General features: G+C 60.9%; 1 protein-coding gene across 1 annotated transcript; it reads left to right on the plus strand.

Annotated features, from left to right (window-relative positions):
- The first annotated feature begins 5,017 nt into the window (after window positions 1–5,017).
- On the plus strand, window positions 5,018–12,227 carry HMX1 (H6 family homeobox 1). The gene is given in 10 exon segments (XM_017893599.1): window positions 5,018–5,216; window positions 7,059–7,211; window positions 7,368–7,683; window positions 7,788–7,984; window positions 10,964–10,982; window positions 10,984–11,049; window positions 11,051–11,309; window positions 11,311–11,343; window positions 11,345–11,509; window positions 11,511–12,227. Coding segments are annotated over 10 exon segments (1,542 nt in total). The 3' UTR covers window positions 11,646–12,227.
- Window positions 12,228–19,890: the final 7,663 nt, after the last annotated feature.

A 19,890-nucleotide genomic window follows, 5' to 3' on the forward strand; every position in this document is an offset into this window, starting at 1 on the left:
GGGGGAGAGGGGTGGTGAGGGGACATCTTCAGGCCCAAGTCCTCATGGAGTTTTGTGAGCATTCACGAGGAGGCCAGCATGGGGTCTACAGCCAGGCTCAGGTGGAAAGTGGTTGCCAAACCTGTTGAAGCTTCTGACTTCCGTCCACCTCCAATGTCGGGGTGGGGGGCTTGTTCCCTGCCCACCTCTTGCAGCCCTCCCAAGCCCCCTCCTACGGAAAGGATTGCTAAGCCTGGAATTTTCCTCCAGACTTAACCAGAGATGCCTGTACCAAACATTTCCCCAGCACCCCGAGCATGTGCTGCCCCGCTGCAAGGAAGTGCCGTTAGGTCACAGCGGCCATTCCAAGACCAACAGGGCCAAGCATCCAGACTGGTGGGGCTCCTGTACTGGCCGGCTGTGGTTTCCAGAAACTTCCCTCCGGGTCCTTGGGAAAAGGCTCCCTCCACCGTGGCTGCCCCAACCCTGTGTTCCAGCCTTGTTCCTCCAACCCCAAGTCACTTCTAATCAAGGTCACAGGCAGCCCGAGCCGGCTGCAGGTCCCCTGTGATTTGGGGAACTCAGAGCACAAATCTGTGCTCCATTGTGGAAAGCAAAACCTACCCACCTCGAGGTGCTCTCGATATTAAAACCAGATATTCCCACACCTGGAGCCTTAAAGTGACCACAGCTTCACGTATCTTCACAGAGACCTGGAGAGGCTGGCGTCCAGCAGGCTGTGGCTGAGTGCAAGACCGTCTACCTCCAGTGCCTGATTTTGGCATAACACCTCTGAAAGTCATCACCAGAGCATCCATCCTCTGGGTGGTTTCCTGGGGACAGAGGTCCCTCTGGCAGAGTGAGTTGGGTGTGCACTGTCACTGTCTCCCCCAGCCACCACAGCCACTCCCATGGGGCCTCGTTATTACGTCGATTTCCAGAGGAAGAAGCGGTGCTCAGGACGGTGAATAGCGCTGTCTTCCTGCTGCTCCCATGGCAGAGCTGGGACCCAAACTCACGAATTTCTCCCTTTGTATGGTGGTCTGAGAAGAAGGTTCTCCAAAGCCAGTCTACCTGCAGGTGTGCTAGGGCCTGCCATGCACTATGAAATTGGGGTGGGGGAACAATGGGGTCCTGGGTGAGGAGGCTGGAAAGTGTTCTCTGCCCAGTTCTTTTCATTGTTGCCCGTGTTTGAAAGTTTTCAAAATCGAAAGAAAGTTAAAAGGGAAATCCTGCACTGAATGGAGGGTGAGGGAGACCAGCTTGGTGGCCCTAGCGCAGGGCAGGTGTTGGGGCCAGCCCCTGGGGTTGGGGGAGGAGCAGCCCCGTGGGCACAGCGTCCCCTCCCAGGGTGGCTTTGTTGGAGCTGCTGTCCTTGCTGAGGGGCCAGACGTTGACGCGTCTGCCTCCCAGGCTGGCTATGGGCAGGTGGAGGGGACCCTTCCCAGGGACTTCAGCGGCGGAGGCGGCTTCTCAGCTCGCCCTAGCGGTTCCAGGCTCCAGGGGAGTCACCAGCCTGCAGGGAGCCAGGTTTGGGGAGCATGCACATGAGGCTGCATCCCGGGTGGGCCCTCCCTGGGAGAATGGTGCCCATGGCCACCACAGCTCCCCGGGACAATGAGTGAGTCCAGGCAGGGAGAGGGCTGAACCCTGTCGCTGCAAGACCTGTGCGACCAGGAACACGGAGGTCGACATCTTTCCCCTCCCCCTCCTTTCATCCCTCCCCTCCTCCTCTCCATACCTCCCCTCCCCTTCTCCATGCTTCCCCTCCCCTTCTCCCCATCCCTCCCGCACACTTCCCCTTCCCTTCCCTCTCTCCCTCCATCTTCCTCCCCTTCTTCCTACCTCCTCTTTTCTCCTTCTTCTTCCTCCTCTCTCCTTCCCCCTCCATTTCTCCCACTCCTTCTTCCCTTCCATCCCCTCTTCCTTCCTCCTCCCATCTCCTCCTCCTCAGGTGCAGTCCTTCCCTCTCTTTTCACCTCCTTCTCCCCCTTTCTTCTTCCCCTCACCTCCCCTCTCCCCTTCTCTCCCAGCTCCGCCCCTCTCCCCCAGCCTTTGGGTGTGGTGCTTTATGAAAATTCTCCTTCTCTTTCCAGTTTCTAAAGAGAGTCTTTCACAAGGAAGGAATGGCTAGAGCCCCAGAAGGCAGCCACAGTAGGTTTTGAACATTTTGATCTTTTTCAAAGCATTTGGTCTCTTTCAGCATATGCAGAAGGCTTGTGTGTGCGGTGATCTGCACTCCCCACATCCCAGCCCAGGAGTGGGCATTCCTCCTGTTCCCGCTCGACAGTGGGGTACACCAAGATCCCTCAAGGGCAGTGACTTGCTCACTCCTTAATGGGCCAGCAGCTGAGCTGGAGTGAGGCGCCCTAGTTCCCATCCACATCTCCACAGCTGCAAGGACACTTCCTGCTGGGGATCAGACTAAGACAAGAACGTCTCGAGACTGTACTGCTCCCCAGGCCTGGGTGTGAGGGGCTAAAGGGAGAAAATAAGACACAGCCAGGTTCAACAGCCAAGGGTTGCCTGGGGCCCCCTCCCTCCACACCCACTGACACCAGATCTGGCCTCACAGACAGCGGAGATGGGCCTCAGCTTGCCCCTGCCTTCAGGGGGCGTTATTGCTTGTCCCCGGACCATGTCAAGAACCTCTGCTTGCACCTCCTTATCTCCTGTCCACCCTGCATATGTATGGCGTTCAGATGACTCTTCCTAGGGCCCAGCTTTAACCCTGCCTCCCCAGCTCAACAACCTTCAGTGGCTCCCCATTGCTTTGCAAATTAAGAACCAAACTGTATTCTTCAGCTTGGCATGCAGGGATCTTCATAACAAGACCCCAGTTCATCATTTTCCCCTCCTTCCCAGCAGCTGTCTCATATAAACCCAGCCCTCTAGCTTCCTGACATGCTCAGCTCTGCACCCTCTCAGCGAGCAGAGACCCATCACCCCAAACAGCCAGGTATCCCTTCATACCCGTCACAGCGTCACGCATATAAAAATCAGATGAGACCGAGTGCTGGCGAAGATGTGAGGAAACAGAAGGGGTTACAGCTCTTGTGGAGAATGATTCTGAAGTGCTTCACGAAGATCGTTCTGTATAGATCCATCACCCCAGGATTCCCATTCTCGGGCATTCATCCCCAGAAAAACTCAGGCTCTTACAGGAAGATGGACCGGTCTGTTCGTTCCAATGTTATTTGCAAAAGCGGAGAGTCAGAAGCAGCCTACAGGTAGATCTCCCAACCGGGAGATGAGCTGCCCTGTGGCACCTGAGCTGAATGACCGCAACGGTATTTCTCACTGTTCAATCTGACAATGTGACTTCCACATTCTTCCTACTGAGAGCTGGGTCTGTGTCCCTTCCCTTGAATCTTGATGGGAGCTGTGACTGCTCCAATCAATAAGTATGGCAGAGGGTTCTCTTCTCTTCTGTCTCTCTCTCTTTCTCTCCCTCTTGGTCTGACCTCCTCTACTTGTCCTGGGAGCCCATGCTGTGAGGAGGCCCAGGTCACATAGGGAATCCCTAAGCAAGGGCCCCTGAGTGCACAGCCAGCATCAGCTTTTGGATAAATGATCAAATGGGCTTTGAGAAGAGTCCACCATCCTGACCTCTGGCTTTGAGTCTTCCAGAGGAGACCCAGATTTCAGGAATTGGAGAGAAGCCATCCCTGACCAGGAGCGAGCATGGAATCCATGGCTGTTCCACACCCCGAAGGTTTGGGGAAACACGTGATAGAAATGGAACCGTGGCACATGCGAGTGCTGGGCTGTGCAGAGAGTGTAAAGAGGAAATAAGCACTGCTGCATGGGCTGGCGCGCCATTGACCTCAAACATATACTTTCAAAATGACAAGTAGTGCAGGTGTGAAATGTGACCCTGTTTCTATAAATTAAGACACAAGAGCAGGTACGTGGGGCAGCACAGGTGAGGTCAGGACAGGTAAGACTGAGATGAGGGATGAAAGAAGCAAGAAAATAGGAGAAAACTTGAACTTAAAATGGACATTCTCTAAAACTTCCAAAAGAAAAAGTTGATTAAAAGGAAACAAAACCTGTGCCAGCGGCTGTGGTTTGCCTCCCAGATCTATGCTCTGTGGATTATTCCCACTCACTCATCTGGCTCCCAGCCCCCAGGAAGGCACTGGGGACGCAGGTGAGGAAGGCTTAGGCCCTGTCAGGCAGCTCCCTGTCCAGTTGAGAAGGGCACTGGGTTCCCTGGAGGGTGTTTGCTGGAAGTTGCCAGGTGGGTCAGGATACAAGAGAGAGGAGGCACGCAGGTGCAGGAGGGGAGGGACGCCTAGTGACAATAGTGGACTGGGAGGTGTTGGGCTTGGTGGCGCACTGCCTGCATGGAAGGATGGCTGTGTGTTGGGATGTGTGTGTGTCCGGGGTGCCCTCACAGAGATGGGGAGACAGGAAGGCGACAACTCATTCACTTTGAGACGTTTTGCTTTTTCTGCATGGGGGAGTCCTTCAGTCCCAGAATTCGGACGTGCCCGACAGTGATCAGAAATCTTGAACCGTGGTCCCGACAGGGCCAGAAACCCCGAATGAAGGTGGCGACTTTGCGGGGTCAGCCCCCGAGCGAGAGGAGAGCGCATCCCGACCTCCCCCTGCCCTGCCCGAGACCGTTCTTGGGCTGTGAACTGCGAGCCGCTCTGACCTGCGGCGCATCGAAATGCGTCAAGCCGCGAAGGCAGCGATTCCGGTTTGCGTCTCTGCCGGCAATTCTGTCTCCAAACTGGGCCTTGCCACTCACCTGGACGCAGGATTTCGCTCCTGGCCGGCCCCACCACCAGCACCGAGCACAGAGGCAGCGGCCTGGGCGAGCACCAGTCCGGCCAGTTCGCGCATCCCGGTCCTACTCTGCCTCTTAGCGTCAACTGCTCACACCCATGCCTTGCGGACCAGGCTTCGTTGCTGCAGTTGGGAAGGTAGCTGGGACCCAGTGTGGGAGACTCAAGAGTGTGGACGCGCCAGCCTCTGCCCAGCGTCCGGCGCCCGCTCTCTCCGCAAACCCCAGATAGCGGGCGCCCAGATGAAAAGGGCGCATGGTCCTCGCTTCAGATCCACCGCCCCGCTTCGCTCCCAGTCCAGGCCCCACACTGCAGCGGGTGGAAGCGTCGCTCTCACGCGCGCCCTCCAGAGGCAGTGGCAGGACACCCGCGAGCGCTATGCGCTCAGAGCCACCACCCGCCTGGACGTGCCCAGCCTCTACTCCCAACAGCCTGGCACCGGTAGGGACGTTTATCGTCCGCAGTTACAGGATCAGAGACGCGAGGTGCCTCCTTCAGGGCCATACAACCCTAGAGCAGAGGGAATTAGAATTCAGACTCAGAGGAAGCCCGCCAGGCCTGAGGGAGAGAAGCGGAAACGCCACCAACCTGGGCAGGCGACGCTGGACGGGGCAGGAGTGTCCAAGCGCCGCTCACAGACCCAGGGGAGCCTGCATGCGTTGGATGGCGATCAGAAAAACAGTCCTCCCCACAGCCATTGTCTTTTTATCTGGCCCCTCTCTGGCCTCAGTTTCCTTATCTGTCAAAAGCGCCCTAGTGTAGACGGTGTTTGCTCCAAGGCTAGCGCTCCAAACGAATCGAATCGGGCGCTCTGTCCCAATTTCCTTGGCCCAGCCCCCTCTGGCTGGGGTACCTCTGCTCCTTGGAGTCTCTCTGACCCTGGACATCCCAGGGAACAGGGCTTGGGAGACCTCAGCTCCTCCCTAAGATCCCAACTCGCTCCACTTCGGCTTACTGGCCTCGTCAACAAAATGGAAGGAGGAGCCCCCATCTGTGTGGCTGCCTCCAGGCTAAACAACCCGCGGAGTCCCTGTCATTGATTTTTTTTGCCCCTCTTGGGCTAGGATGCCAGGGAAAAGGAGATGGGCTGAGCATCTTGTCCTAGAGCCCCCGGAAAAGCCCTCCCACTCGAGATCGCGGCAGCCACGGAGCTCTAGAGGTCCTTCCTGGCACCTGCCAGAAAGCGCACCCAGGACGCGCTCCCAAGAGGCGCACCATTTTGTCTCTGCGAACCCAGGCCGGGAGGGCCCTGCTGGCTAGGCCTCCGCTGCTCCTGGAGCCCCACCGCCCCGCAAAGCAGCCGGACTCCGGGGCATCGGTGCGGGGCGGGCCGGGAAGGAAGGAATTCCAGGCTTGCCGGAGCCACCTACCCTTTGGGAGAGTCTCTTCTCTCTTCCCCCGACAGTGTTTTCCGCTGAAAAATGGGGGCGATGCTCCCTCTACCGTGCTTATTTGGCAGAATTAAGCAAAGCGGAAGCCCCAGGCCTGCGGTCACCTCCGGAAACGTGGGCGGTACTCGGGTGGACAGGCCCTGGGAGGATGGATGTATCTCTCCGAAATAACCCGCATCGGGTGAAGCCAGCTTAACCCGCACTTCCTCGCAGTGACCTAATGTAGGTAAGTCCGAAGTTTACCCCAGATCGGAGACAGCTCCAGGGTGCGTTCTGTTCCCGAACTTCCCGCTGCAGAAATGGGAGGAACTCCCCACCCCTTTAGAGCGAAGAAACGGAGGCACAACGAGGGATGGGGCCTGGCCCCAAGACCTCCGCCCAGGGCAGAGCCTGGGCCAGAAGCTCCCACCCTCTTCTAAGGCCCTGGCTTCCCCGGGAGCGGGCGGTGGGGGTGCCGGCTCGGGGAGGACCTGCGTAACATCGAGCGGGCTGCCAGCGGAGCCCCGTGGTTGCACTTCCTTACATACTGGTACTGAGCCCGGGAACTGGAGAGTTCTACCGAACTACAGTTGGCATTGAAAGCATCTTTCATTAAGTGCAAATATTAAGATATGCCACATTTCGCAGTCCTGTTTTGGCAGTGTTCCCATTTTTAAATTACACGCAAGGTCTTTAATAAAAATATGTGGCTCAGCCTCTTGTAGTTTCTTGGGAGCTCCGGGGTCTCCACGCCGCCCTCCACACATACACAGCCAAACGCACACTCGAGCACACACCACGCGCGCGCACACACAGTTACTCACGCTCGGTCCAACACCCTCCTCGCAGCGGGGTAATTACAGCTCTGGCCAGACGGTGATTGGCCAGCCAGTTCCTCATCTGGGCCCCACAGCCAATGGGTGGCCGCTCAGCCCAGGCCCCGCCCCCCCGGAGCGGGTGGCGCGGGACGGGGGAACTGATCACGCGGGTCCGGACCCAGCGCGACCCCCCGCCTGCGCCCGGGGCTGCCCGCCCTCGGCGCTGCGCTGGACGCCGCAGCGCTCAGGTCTGGGGCAGGTCTCCCGGCAGCAGGCGCGCTCGGGGGCCCGCGCAGCTGTCCATCGGGGATTCAGCGGGACGCCCTCCCGGCTAGCCGCGACCCCCGCCCTGTGGCGCCCTCCCCTCCCGCCCCAGTGAGGCCGCCCCGGGCGTGTGCGACCAGAGACAGCGGACAACTGGAAAGGCGGCCAGGCGGATGCCGATCGGCTGTCGCGCGCCTCGCTACGCGCCAGCAGCCCGGCGCGGAGGCGGCCGCCTGCCCCGCGGGGCCCGACGCCAGCGCTCGCGGTAGCGCTCCAGGCTGGCTCCCGCGCGTGCGCCCGGGGCCGGGCGCCAGCATCCAGCGGGGACCGAGCAGGCCGGCAGAGCCGAGAAGCCCGGGCCGTGAATGCTGACGAGCTGACGGAGCCCGGGCGCGCCACCTTCCGCCGCGCCTCCTCCTTCCTCATCGGAACTGCTCGCAGCCGAGGCAGGGGCAGGTGAGCGCGGCCCAGGGCGACGGCGTGCCTTGTTTCTGTGAGGACGAGGGCGACGACGACCGAGGACGACGGACGCCGACAGGCGCGGCGGGCGACGGCTACAGCGGCGAGCGACAGTTGCTCGCCGTCACCGGGCCGGGCGGGGAGGCGCGGGCCCGGGCGCTGCTCGGGCCGGGCGCGCTGGGCCTAGGTCCTCGTCCGCCCCCCGGTCCCGGTCCGCCTTTCGCTCTGGGCTGCGGCGGCGCAGCGCGCTGGTACCCACGGGCGCACGGTGGCTACGGAGGCGGCCTCAGTCCTGACAGTGAGTGAGGGCGCGAGGAGGGGTGGGCCAGGCGGCGGGGCCCGACTTCCTCCCTGAGCATTGGCTCAGGGACTTCGGGCTTGCCGCCGCCCGTTCTGGGCCATCCTCGCCCTTCTGTGGAACGGCGTCTGGGCCGTGTGGGGCCCCCACGGAGCCCTGGTTAGGCTGGTTTGGAGGCCCACCCTCTGGGGCAGGAGCTCCGCTAACGAGGAGATTTTGCAGGCCATAGCTTCACCCATTGCCGGGCTCCTCTGGTCCCAGGGAGGCTGGGCACAGGGGACAACAGGCGGCCAAAGAAAAGAGAAAGGAGAGTGAAAGAGGACAGGGAAAGATACAGGAGAAGGTGAAAGAGGCTGAAAAAGAAAATGGGAGGATGGAGGAAGAAAGGAATGTGCTTCGAGAGAGAGAGTGGGGTGGGGGGAAGGGAAGATGCAGGAAAAAGAACCTCAAGGGTGATCTGAGAGATAAAAGAGAAGGAAGAGATGGAGGGAAAGGGAGACAAAGTAGCGTCAGAGGTGGAAAAATAAACGGGGGCATTGAGCAGAGGGCGCAATGTTGTGGGGGTGGGGCTGGGAAGGGGAGCCTTTTAACACAGCAGCTGTGCCCCCGCAGACTCCCGTTTACCCTGTGCCCGCTGCAGACAGCCTGGGGCAGGGGCCTGGGCCTCCTTCTTAGTCCTTGAGGGGCACGGGCTGTGCCAGGCAAGAAGGGAGCCTGTTCTGAATCCCCCAGTCCAACCCCTCTCTCTTCTTTTTCTGCCCCTCCCCCTCCCTGCCTTTGTTCCCTGCTGAGGGCTGGAGAATGGGGCTGGGGACTTCTCAACCCCAGAACCCCTCTGCCCCTTTGCTTGGGTATCTGACCCGTTAGTTCTGCTTCCCCTCCCCAGGGTTCCAGGGTCACTGCCTCCCTTTTGGACCTGCCCTTTAGGAAGACCCCTGGGAGGAAGGCCAGGAAAGCCAGTCCAACCTCCCAAGCCCTGGCTTAGCCAGCCCCCCACCCCTAACACAGCCTTCGGACCTTGAGGCCAGCTGAGGACGTGGTCCCTCTGCAAGCTCTGGCTCTGGGATCCATGCTGTCCTCTGTGTGAATATCAATGTGTGCTGGGGAGTAAGTGGCCTATGACCCCCCACTCACTCGTTAGACCACCCTTTCCATGTCGTAGAGAGTCCCCTTGCAAAAGGACCCACATCTCGACACTCACACTCAGGAAGTCCAGGCCCCCACCCCCTTCACGTGGACTAGAGCAGGGCCTCCGTGGTTTCCCAGAAATCAAGGGACTCTGTCTAGTGCCCTTCTGGGAGAGATTCTGGAAAGGGCTTCTCAGGGTGAAATTTGTTATCCACTCATCCCTGGAGGGCATCCCCTCCTGCAGCCCAGGTGGCACCCCGCACCTCTGCAGAGGCGGCTTCTGCTTATTTCGTGCCATGCGGGTTAGGGTCCCGCTTCCTCACCAGAGCTGACAAGTCAGCCTAGTGCCTTGTGACATAACATGGCCTCTGTGAGTTTGGGGTATTGCGGGGAGGCAGGGACTCCCCAGATCTAGTAGCATGCACCATAACCTGCTACCTGAACCTCTTCCTGTGGGCGCTGGTGAGGGCCCACACAACCATGAGGATTGGCCCACAGGCATGAGTGGGATGTGCCACACTCCCTTTGGGCCACGAGGGCCACAGAGCTGGACCACACACAGAAGCCCACCCAGTGTGTAATTCCCTTGCATGAGCCGTGGCAAAACGCTGCAAATACACTCAAAGCACAAACACCCGGCAAGTGGCCAACAGCGTTCCAAGGGCCCCAGGGCCCAGGCCAAACTCTGCCCATCCACCTCCTAACCTGTCAACCAAGGGCCTGCCCCTTTGCACGGGAGGCTCCAGACCAAGGCCAGAAAACAGTGGTCCCCCGAAGTCAGCCTCCGGAGCCCCCTGCAGTGGGGAGGTGGCTGCCCTCTTCAGTCCCTTGGGCAAGCGCCTTCTGGGTCCCAGCTGGCATCTTGGTAAACTTGAACATTCATCCCTGCCAGCCCCTGTGGGGTCTCTTCTTGTTTCCTGGAGATGAGTAGGGGAGCTTGGTACTGGGAAACATGAACTCAGACCCCCCCCCCCCCCACCCCCCCCCGCCCCCTGAAGCTTCTCTACCCCAAACCATGGAGGCCCCGAACCTCCAGTCCTAGAAGGTGTTTGGGGCAAAGGGCCTCAGCTGCTGCCATGTTGGCATTGGAGTGGCCATGTTGCCCGTGTTCCCTTTTGAGCATGATTGTCGCTGGTGTGGACTTGGCCTTGGTGGGCACTGGTCAGGCTACAGGAATAGGCGGTGTGGGGGTTGACGGCCCTCAACCTGAATGGAGTCTCTTTGGGGATCCTTTGCCCGTTGTTTGTCCCTCCCTAAATATGGAATGTTTCTGTGCAAGCGGGCCAGGAGGGCGCGGAGAAGGCCCTTGGGCGAGCTCTTCATTCCTGCCCTGTCCTGGGGGCCCTTGGCGGTGGGGGTTGGGTGCCAGGTGGGGCAGGGGGTGTCCTTGGGCTTGTTTTTTCGTGTGTACAATTTCTCGGAAGGATTCTTCCTCCTTGTCCAGGGGCTTCTGCCGGGATTTGTGGTGGTTTTTCCAGGCCACACGTGGTGGCCACCTGGGAGTGGGAAGCGCCTCACCGGGTCCAGCTGCCTTTCGTGTGGTAAAGTTTTTTGTGTCTTTTTTTGCTCTCATCCTTCCGTTGTCTCTGGCATGGGTGTGCGTTTGTATTTGTGTGCTGTGTTGTGGGGTGTTGGTTTGGAGCTGCCCCCTGGTCTCTGAGCCCGCCCTCCTATGGTTTCCTCCTGCCTCCTGTGTGCATCCCCCAGAGCGGCTGGGTTGCCAGCCCCTGTCTGGAAAGTCCTCCCTGCTTGTGGCTGTGGCGACCTCAAAGGTGGGGACGGCTGGCCTCAAGTGACTGAGTCTGGTAATCAGTGCCTGACAACGGTGGTGCCCTCTCTCCCTGCCAAGAGCGACCCGGGACTCACCGGAGAGGCGAGGAGATGGGCCGTGCTGAGGGGCCCTGGTCGGCGGGCCCCGGCCCCGGAGCCGGTGCACGGAGCACGGAGCCTGGCGGCGCGGGCCCGGCCGGCCGGGCCGGAAGAGGCGTCGGAGCTGGCCGAGGTCCCCTGCGCCGGCGGAGAGACACGCGCGGCGGGTTTGGCGGTGGGCCGGCCGGGCCGAAAGAAAGAAGACGCGCACAGCTTCTCCCGCCAAGCCCAGGTTCCTTCCAGCCTGGAGTCCCACCTTCACCTGAAAACGCTAACCTAAGCAGCGCAGAGCGTGCCGGCCTGGCCCGCCTCCCTGCAGCTCACCGAGGACCGCCAGGGTTAAGATCTGGTTCCAGAACCGCCCGCAACAAGTGGAAGCCGACAGCTGGCGGCCCGAGCTGGAGGCGGCCAGCCCCGTCCCCCGCCCCGGGGAGCGCAAGCCGCCCCCTGGTCACGCCGTCCCGTGGCTTCTACCACGAAAGTCCCCTGGCCCGCGGCGCCGGCCGGGCCCCGGCCACCCTGCCCTTCCCCGCTGGCTCCCGCCGCGCCCGCGCCGCCCCCACCGCTGCTCGGCTTCTCTGGGGCCCTCGCCTACCCGCTGGCCGCCTTCCCGGCCGCCGCCTCCGTGCCCTTTCTGCGGGCGCAGATGCCCGGCCTGGTGTGAGCCCCGCCCGCCGGGCCCTCTCCCCGCGACCCTGTGGACCTGTGTGGACGCGCGATCCAGCGGCAGGCACGGGGCGCAGGGAGCGTTAGGGGGAGGGATGGCCGCTCCTGTGGCCTTCTAGACACCTCGGGAGCGCAGGCTGCGGCCGAGCGGGCCTCAGCCCCTGTGGTGGAGCGCTTCTAGAATGTAATGGGACGCCCCACCCAGTTGCCAGGCTGGATCCCCACTCCAACAGGGGGCAATGCAGAGACTCTGGGCTGCGCAGCCACGGCCACCCCCGGCCTCAGCAAGGAGCGGTCGGCCACGGCCACCCGCGGCAGCTGCCCTCAGGCCAAGCCCAGCACAGCAAAGGAAAACTCGGAACCGGCTGTCCAAGGCTGCGCGGTGACTGTCCCCACAGACTGCCCCCAACACTAAATGTCCTTTTCCTGGGACCCAGACAGCAGGCCAGCGGAGGGCTGTGCTGCCCCTCCCGCGGGTGCTGGTGGAGAAAGGACCCTGGACCTCTGGGTCCCATCTTCCCTTCCAGGAGCAGGCAGGCTGGGGCTCTCTGCAAACGTGACGGCCTCTGGGTTGTTTTTTAAAATGAATCTACTTATTTGCGTATGGAATAAAAAGGGACATTTTCTGGACAGTTTCACTGCTTTGTGATCACGAGGGCAGGGACAGCTGAAGCTGCGGTAGGTGCCTTCCCTCCTGGGAGCACCTTTCAGTGCTGACTGGGGACACTTGGAGCCCAGGGCTGGGCCAGGTGCAGGTGGGCAAGACAGATCCTAGTCGGAGGTGGTGGGCGCTGTGCCCCTCTTCTATGACACGCCACAGGGAAGGGCCAGCAGGCGGGAGTAGGGAGAAAGAAGTGACAGTGGTGTGTCCGAAGGAAGTTCTAGAGCCTTGACTGAAACCGAAAGGCAGGAGCAGGTGAAGGAAGAAGCCGACCGAAGGCCGCTGGCATTTGTCACAGCGGCTCCGCTGTGTGGCGCCGTGTGTGCACAGCCCTTTCCTATCTCGTACGGAATTTTTCTTTGGGCCAAAACAAAGCCGTGCCACTCAAGGTCAGGCCACCGTGCTCTTGCCTCGGGCCTTCCTCCTGGCCTGCAGTCTCTGGTCGGCTGGAGGACTCAGGCGGTGGGCAAAGCTGTTCACGGCTGGTGATGATAGGCTGTGAAGGAGAGCTTGTTCCCTGTTCTGGGCCACTGGGGCCACCCTACCTCTGTCAGCCCCAAGCTGGCTGCTTTTGGGCCCTGCCTTGGGTGGGGGAGACACACTGATGTGTGTTTGAGCTTAGGAGAAAGACAATGTCCGGGTCTGAAAAGGTCACTTCCATGGCAGAATTGAGCCCCTGAGAAAACCTGTCTCCCTCCCCTGCTTCACTTGGGTGCAGACACTCCCCAGGCGAGATGGGCAGCAGCCAGGCCATACGCTGGGCCTGGGGCAATCAAGGTAGCGCCAGACGGCCGAGGAGACGGTGTGGTGGGTCTGGGGTCCGTGCATCTGTGTGTCTCTACCATCCAGCTCCTGATCCAGAATCATGTCCTCCAAGTCCCTGCCCCCACCCTGGCCCATTAGTTGGTTCCTTACTGTAAGGCCAGGGTTCCGGCGAGCCCAAGGGGCCCCTCAGGTCCACACCTGTGGGTTCCAGGCCCTGCGTCATGACGGGGTGGGCATTTTGAGAGATTCTTAGAGGGGGCTGCCATCCTTGGCCTCGAAGCAGCCCTACCCCAAAACCCAGTCCCCATCCTGCAGGCTTGTTGCTGCTTGGGCCTTCTCCAGCCCTTCCCAGGATTGTGTGGGCTCCTTCCCTGCTTTGGGGTTGCCCCCTAACTGCTTTCCTAGCTAAAGCAGGAAGTCCATTCTCACTCGGTTTCATCTGGGAGGGACTCAGGTTAGGCCTCAATAAAATGAAATGAAAGCTCCTGACTGCGGCCATTAGGGGCAAGGGGTGTTACAAGAGGCCCCTCGTGGCTACTCAGGCAAAGTCCAAACCCCCTGCCCCTTCCGACTCCTCTCCCCACTGGGCCCTCTAGGCCTTGCACCCCTGACTCAGGCTTCTGGGGCCCTCACCCTCTGGGCTTCTGTCGATTTTGTGCTGGCCTCACCCAGTCACCGGACACATCACTGTGAGTCCAGGAAAGGGGCCAGGGCACAGCCGGCGACACCGCAGAGTCTCCGAGCCCCACATAGGCCTGGCAAGCAGAAGTGGCAGCAGCAGCCTCTCCTTTTGAGGTCCAGGAACTGTACGCCCTTGGCACCACCTCGGCCTTCCCGTCGGCAATGCTGCTCAGGACTGGCAAGGTCTCAGGCCCTTGCACCATGAGGATGCCTGCCTCCTCCCCCTATTTGAAGGGGGTCATTGAAGCTCAGGCTAAAGAGGTTATCGCTGTGATGCAACTGTTTTATCTGACTGCTTCTGACCGACATGGGTGTGGTCCCAAGGTCGCGTGGCAACTGCAGGGCACCGCTGAGCGCAGTCGTGGCGCCAAGGTCTGCGGGCAAATCCCCTTACAGGCGGATCAGTCAGCACTGGAGCCCTGCACAGGTGGCTGTAAGCAGTCCAGGAGCTACCTGACTCCGGGTCACCAGGAAGCTGGAAGGGTGAGGGCCCTGTGGGTGCTGGTTTTAGATGGACCACTCTTGGCCACTGGGGAACCATGGAACCGGTCACGAAGCTTAGTCTTGGCAGCCAGCATCAGAGGGTGCAGGGTCTACACAGTTCAAATGCAGGGCAGATTCGCAGAGAGTGGATGTGTCTTTCAATAGAATTAGTTAAAAATCGGGTTGGAGAGCGTCTTACGGGCTGCGGCTCAGGGCTCACTCTGGTGGGAAGGAGGAAGCCATGAAGGAGCCGGCGTGGGAGGAGTGGATGGTTCCCGAGCTCAGGGAAGGGCTGGGGCCTGGAACTCTGTAAGAGAGAAAGCAGATCCCAAGCTGGATTAGGCCAACTGGGCTCAGGGAACCTGGCTCTGCCCTGTTATCCGTGGGGCTCTGGCGTCTTGGGGCTGGCACCAAAGGCAGAACAAACCAGAGAGAAGCAGTGTAGGACTTGGAGCCCACGGAGCCCTGGAGGGTGCATAGGACCAGACTGGGAGTAAGCCTGGCCCCTCTGAATCCTAAGCTCCAGCGCCATCAATCGCGGGTACACCTCGGGCGCGCGCGTTGGCTCCATCGCTGGCAGAAGATGAATGGCTTCGATCTGTCTCCACCACATGCGCCATGCTCCCTCCCGCCTCGCGGGTTCCACCCACCACCTCACCCTCTCCGCACCGGAGGCTGGATTCCAGCCACTCCGAGCTGCTCAGGGCTTCCAGTTGCATAGCCCCAAGCACCACTGGGTGCAGCGGGCTCTGGACATCCTGGACACACTCCTTTGCTGGACCCAGTCCGACTTCCCCATGACGGTAGTCATGCCCCTTCTCTTCTCCAGGCCTTGGTTTCCCCACCGCACGCCTATGGTGAGGACTGGGGTCTGTAATTTGTAAATGCTGGGCCTTCTGTGATTTGAGTGAGGCCAGCAGGACATCCCTCCCCAGCTCCCAGGGCCCACGCTGTAGTGGGACTGGAGGGTGACCCACCTCCTGTGGGCCTCTCAGTGCTCTAGGACTACAAAAGCTGAATCCCCACTGGAGCTGGCCTGAGAGGTAGGAAATCAGCTCCCCATCCCCCCCCAGTGTTGGGCATCTGGGACCTCCGAAGGCGAAGTCCATACCTGGGGCACCAGGAAAGGCCACTACAGTGGTGTTTGGGCATGGGGGATGTGCTGTCTGGGCTTGAGGGTCCTGTCCTTGGGAACTATCGAGCAGAGATTCCTAGCCTAGCTCAAATTCCACAGGGATGGGAGCTGCTGGAATCCTGAAAGCCGACCTGGGCCTGCCCCATTTCCCCCAGGTGGTCGCACTGCCCTTGGCCACTCCAGGCCCTTGACCGAGAGCGCAGGCAGCAACCGGGGCTCTGTCCTCCCGGCTTCCTCCAAAGCCACAATGAGAGACAGACAGATACCCAGGCACTGCCCTGGGAGGTGAGGATTCCCCCAGCGCTCCACCCAGCTTGGCCTTTGCACTCCGAGCCCTCATGGGACTCCGCTGCCCATCAACTCCCATTCAGCCGGGAGCACCGTGAGAAGATCCTCCTCATCAGGTGCTGGGGAGGGGTGCCCAGTGCCCTTACCCATCCGCGTGCAGGGAGGTTTCCCAGATCCTTGGCTCTGAGCCCACTCCGAAGGCAACCCAGCTGGGCGGAGGCAGAAGGCGCTGGACCCTGGCGGTGAGCAGCAGGAGGGAGATGGGAGAGGCCGGGTGGGTTTCTTTCCCTTTCTGTCAGTGCGTCTCCCCCAGAGGCTTTCGTGGCCTTCCGCCCCACCTTGCAACTTATTGGAAAGGGAAACCGGGGTTCTGCGAGGGGCAGGAATTCTGGGGCAGGGTGGCACTGAGGCTCCCCGGCGCCCTCCTCCACCCGCCTGCGCAGGTGCGGTGCTGCTGCTGTTCCTCCCCGCCTGTGTACTCATATGCTTCATACCCTTTGGCCACCCTGCCCCTCCGGTAGCCAGAGTGGGCATGCCTATCCAGGCTCCCGCCAGGAAGTGGGGTCCCAGCCGCCGGAAATTCGTTCGCCAGAAGTGTCTACTGGACCCGCCGATCACCAGGTCCCCAGGGCGGATCACCCAATGAATGGCTGCCCTGGAGGGAAACAGAGAGGTGGACACCCCTTCACAGGTGGGCCGAGAGGGGACAGCCCTGTTCTCACAGAGCTAATCTCTGCGTGTCATGCACGGAAGGACACACAGGACCAGGCGCCAAGAGGGCCCCGAAAACAGTGAAGTGGTGGAGGAGCCAGCCTCACCGCCTGGGGAGCAAACGGCCCTCACCAGGTTCGGGAGCTGTGGGGCTGAGATTTTGTTTATTTCTTATTACAAAAGTAATAGTGCTTTTTATTATCTGGACATTGCAGCAAAGTTCAAATGGAAATACGTCTGCACGTCCAACATCAAAAGCCAACTGCCTTTGAGTGTGGATTTACTGGGAATTGTGACTTAAGCCGTATTGTTATTTTTGAGAAATTTATTATCAGTGAAAATGCATTTATGTATTCACCAGTGAAAATGTGTCTGTGTTTGCTTTATAATAAGGCAACAAAAATAAATTAATAAAAATAAAAAGAGGCCAACAGAGGGAACTAGATTGGTCAGGGGTTAAGAACTGTGGGATAGGGGTGAGTACATGGGAATTCACTTGAAGGCTCCCTCGATTTTGTTTTATATTTGAAAATTTCCATAATAAAATGTTTCAAAAAGTGACTACCAAGAAACATTAGGGGTGTGTGCTCCGCGCGGCTGAATCTCTGCCTGGGGGCTGTTTTGGTTACAGGTTTATTTCCGCCCAATCGGGGTCTCACTTTGGTTCAGCTTGCACTCTGCTTTTAAAATTGTTTTTCTGCTTAGCTAGAATGTTCGCATTTAAACCCATTAATGTGCTATCTGTAGAACGATTTCAGTCTTAACCCTTCCTCTTTTCCACGCAGCTTTCCCGGCCTCTGCCTCTTCTCCACTGGTCCTGGTGCCCACTCCGGGTTCCCCCACCCAGGGCACCTGGCGCCGGGGCATCTCCTCCGATGGGGGGGCCTCAGACCGCGCCAAGGACGGACCAGGGAGGACGGACAAGGGCTGACGGATACTTGGCGCCGCCTCCCGGCTCCCCGGCCCGAGTCACCCACGCGGACGCGGTTCCGACTTCGCTGCAGGGTTTGGGAGGTTGCGCGCAGCGGCCTCCTCTTGGTCCCGGGTGCGTGTCTTTGGTTTCCGGGCACTTCCTTGACGCACTTGGCGTGCCTGGTCTGCAGCGCCCGATCCACGCGAAAGGTGCGTCCCGCTTGGCAAGAGATTGGGGCCCTGGATCCCGGGGCTCTAAGGGTCCAGAGAGCCGCCAGGGAGCGGCGCAGAGGTCCCTGGAACAACGGCGCCCCAGGCCAGACCTGTGGGCCTCTTCGGGTTTCGCCAGCCGCCAGGGAAGGCGCCTGGCGGACAGTCCTGAAGTGCAGCCTCGGCCGTGTCCACGGGGCTCCGCCTGCGCTGCTCCGCGGTCCCCTTCGCCTGTCTTCTCCCGATTCTCCTCTGCTGGTCTCTCCTCTCGGTGCTCGAGGATCCCGCCTGCGCGTGCGTCTGCCCTGTTGGCCGCGGCTCTCCCGTGGTTCCCTATCCCTCCTTTCCCGGGCGTGATTCTCCCTACTTCCGACCAGCCCGAGTCGGGGTCGGGGAGGCTGGGCGTGTTTCTTTCTTTGCGGAGAGGCTTCTTGGCATAAGACGCGGGAAGCGCGGACTCCGGAGCGCAGCGGCACTCTGATTCCGACCTGCCCGACCCTCCTGTGCCCCGCGTCGCCCGGTCGGGCAGTGGGAAGTCGCTGCCGCGGCTTCTGGTCCGGGCCCTGCCTGCCGCGCTGGGGCCCTGTTGCCAGGCTCATCCCTGCCCGGCCTGCGCTTCCCAGCAGGTAGAGGAAAGCAGCGGCGCCCGGGCCCGCGGGGCTGCCTGAGCTAGATGGAGCGGAACCCGGGCAGTGGCGCCAGCTCCGCTGTGCCCGGGACCCCGCGGACGCGGCGCGGCCCCTCCTCTTCCCAGTCTCTGGCCGCCAGGGACCTTCCCGGCTCGCGGCCCTCCGGGGCGCCCCGCCCCCTCCCCGCGGTTCCGGCCGCCCCCGCTCCTGCCGCTGGCGGCCCGAGCCCCCGCCCCCGCCCCGCCCGGGCCTCACCTGGCGTCTCTCTGGGTCTGGAAGTCTGGCTCAGCCTTCGCCCCGCCCTCGGTTCTCACCTCGGCCCTCTTCTAGCTTCCCTTCCCTACTGGCCGCCTTCCCCCCCTCGGGCTCTGCAAAAGCGGATCTGTCCTGTCTTCCACGCCACCCGATGAAGGGCGTTGAGCTCAGGCTGCGGGCATGGCCTGGGGCTGCGGAGAAGTGAGGGCCCGCGTCTGACCTGCTTAGGGCTCGTAGGCTTCTAGAAGGAAGCGGTGTTAACCCGGAAGCTAGAGCGGAGCGAAGGTTCCAGGCGCGCAGGTGGAGATCAAGGCGGGAAGCTTGCGTCTTAGCCCCTGGCGGGGGACGCGTGTCTCTCTGCCCTGGCCCCTTCGGGTGAGATCTGTCCCTGCCCCACTTTTCGTCGGCGCAAGGGTTAGATTCGCTGGGACATGCAGTGCCTACACTGCCCTGGTGTGGCTTTGGGTAAGTCACCTCATTTTCTCTGAAGCTTCCTCTTGCCATCTGGCGGACGTGCGCATCGTAGCAAGGGGGTGAAGCGGGGCGATTTAATGACCAGGGAGCGAGGGGTTCGTGCTTGCTGCTGGTGTACCTACCTTCCGCGTGTTCCACTCAGTACCCACCACGGACCCGCAGCACCTCCGAGGCGCTCAAAGCACCGGTCGATCCTTTCAGACCGAGTAACCCGGACCACTGCCATTATATCTGGTCCAGCTGTCTTGGCCCCGGGCCTAGGAGAAGGTCAGGGGACGCCCGACTTCGTTTGGCGCGCCAGTCAAGCTCTCACTGGAGGCACCAGGGCAGCCACCGCGCGCACCCGGGGGTGTCCAGGCACCAGAGCCCTGCTCGCCCGCACACGCGTGCGCAACGGCGCTCCACGAACTCCGCTGCGCCCCTGGCGCAGTCCGCACTATCGGCACCGCAGTCGGCCCCGTTGGGGCTCTGCCGGTTGCTACGTCCCTAATGGGGACCCAAGCCCTCCACTCCCACCACGGGCAGTTGTGCCTCTTTGCTCCCAACCACACGGTTGGTCGCGGTAACTGGGTATCCAGAGATGGACACAGACCCAGGCCCAGAGCCGTGGGCCACTGCCCGCGCCTGCTCTGGAATGACTAATGGCCCTTCAGCCTCCCCTGGAAGCTTTCTTCGGGCCGGGAGCTGATCAGCCCGTCTTGCTCCATGGTATTTCCACGATGACAAAGGGGCGAGGGGATGTCCCCATTCGGTCCCAGTGCGACTCCACGTCACACAGACCACGCACGTGTGTAGAGAAGGCAGAGGTTCTGTTCCCATTTGTCCATGGGGGCAATAACGGGGCGAGGAGGTGAGGATGCTGAGCCCAGCTCAGCCCCTGGTCTGGGTGAGTGGGGGAGGGTGTCAGTTCCGGAGGTCCCGCACCCTCCCCACTTCCTCAAGCCTCCTCTCCCTCTTCCAGCGGGCTCTCTACCTGGGGGTCTCAGAGACGGTACCCTTGTGGCCCCAGGCTGCACCTCAGAGGGCCCCATCCTATGGA

This window comes from Rhinopithecus bieti, unplaced genomic scaffold, assembly GCF_001698545.2.
Source record: "Rhinopithecus bieti isolate Rb0 unplaced genomic scaffold, ASM169854v2 scaffold_24469, whole genome shotgun sequence".
Classification (NCBI taxonomy): domain Eukaryota; kingdom Metazoa; phylum Chordata; class Mammalia; order Primates; family Cercopithecidae; genus Rhinopithecus; species Rhinopithecus bieti.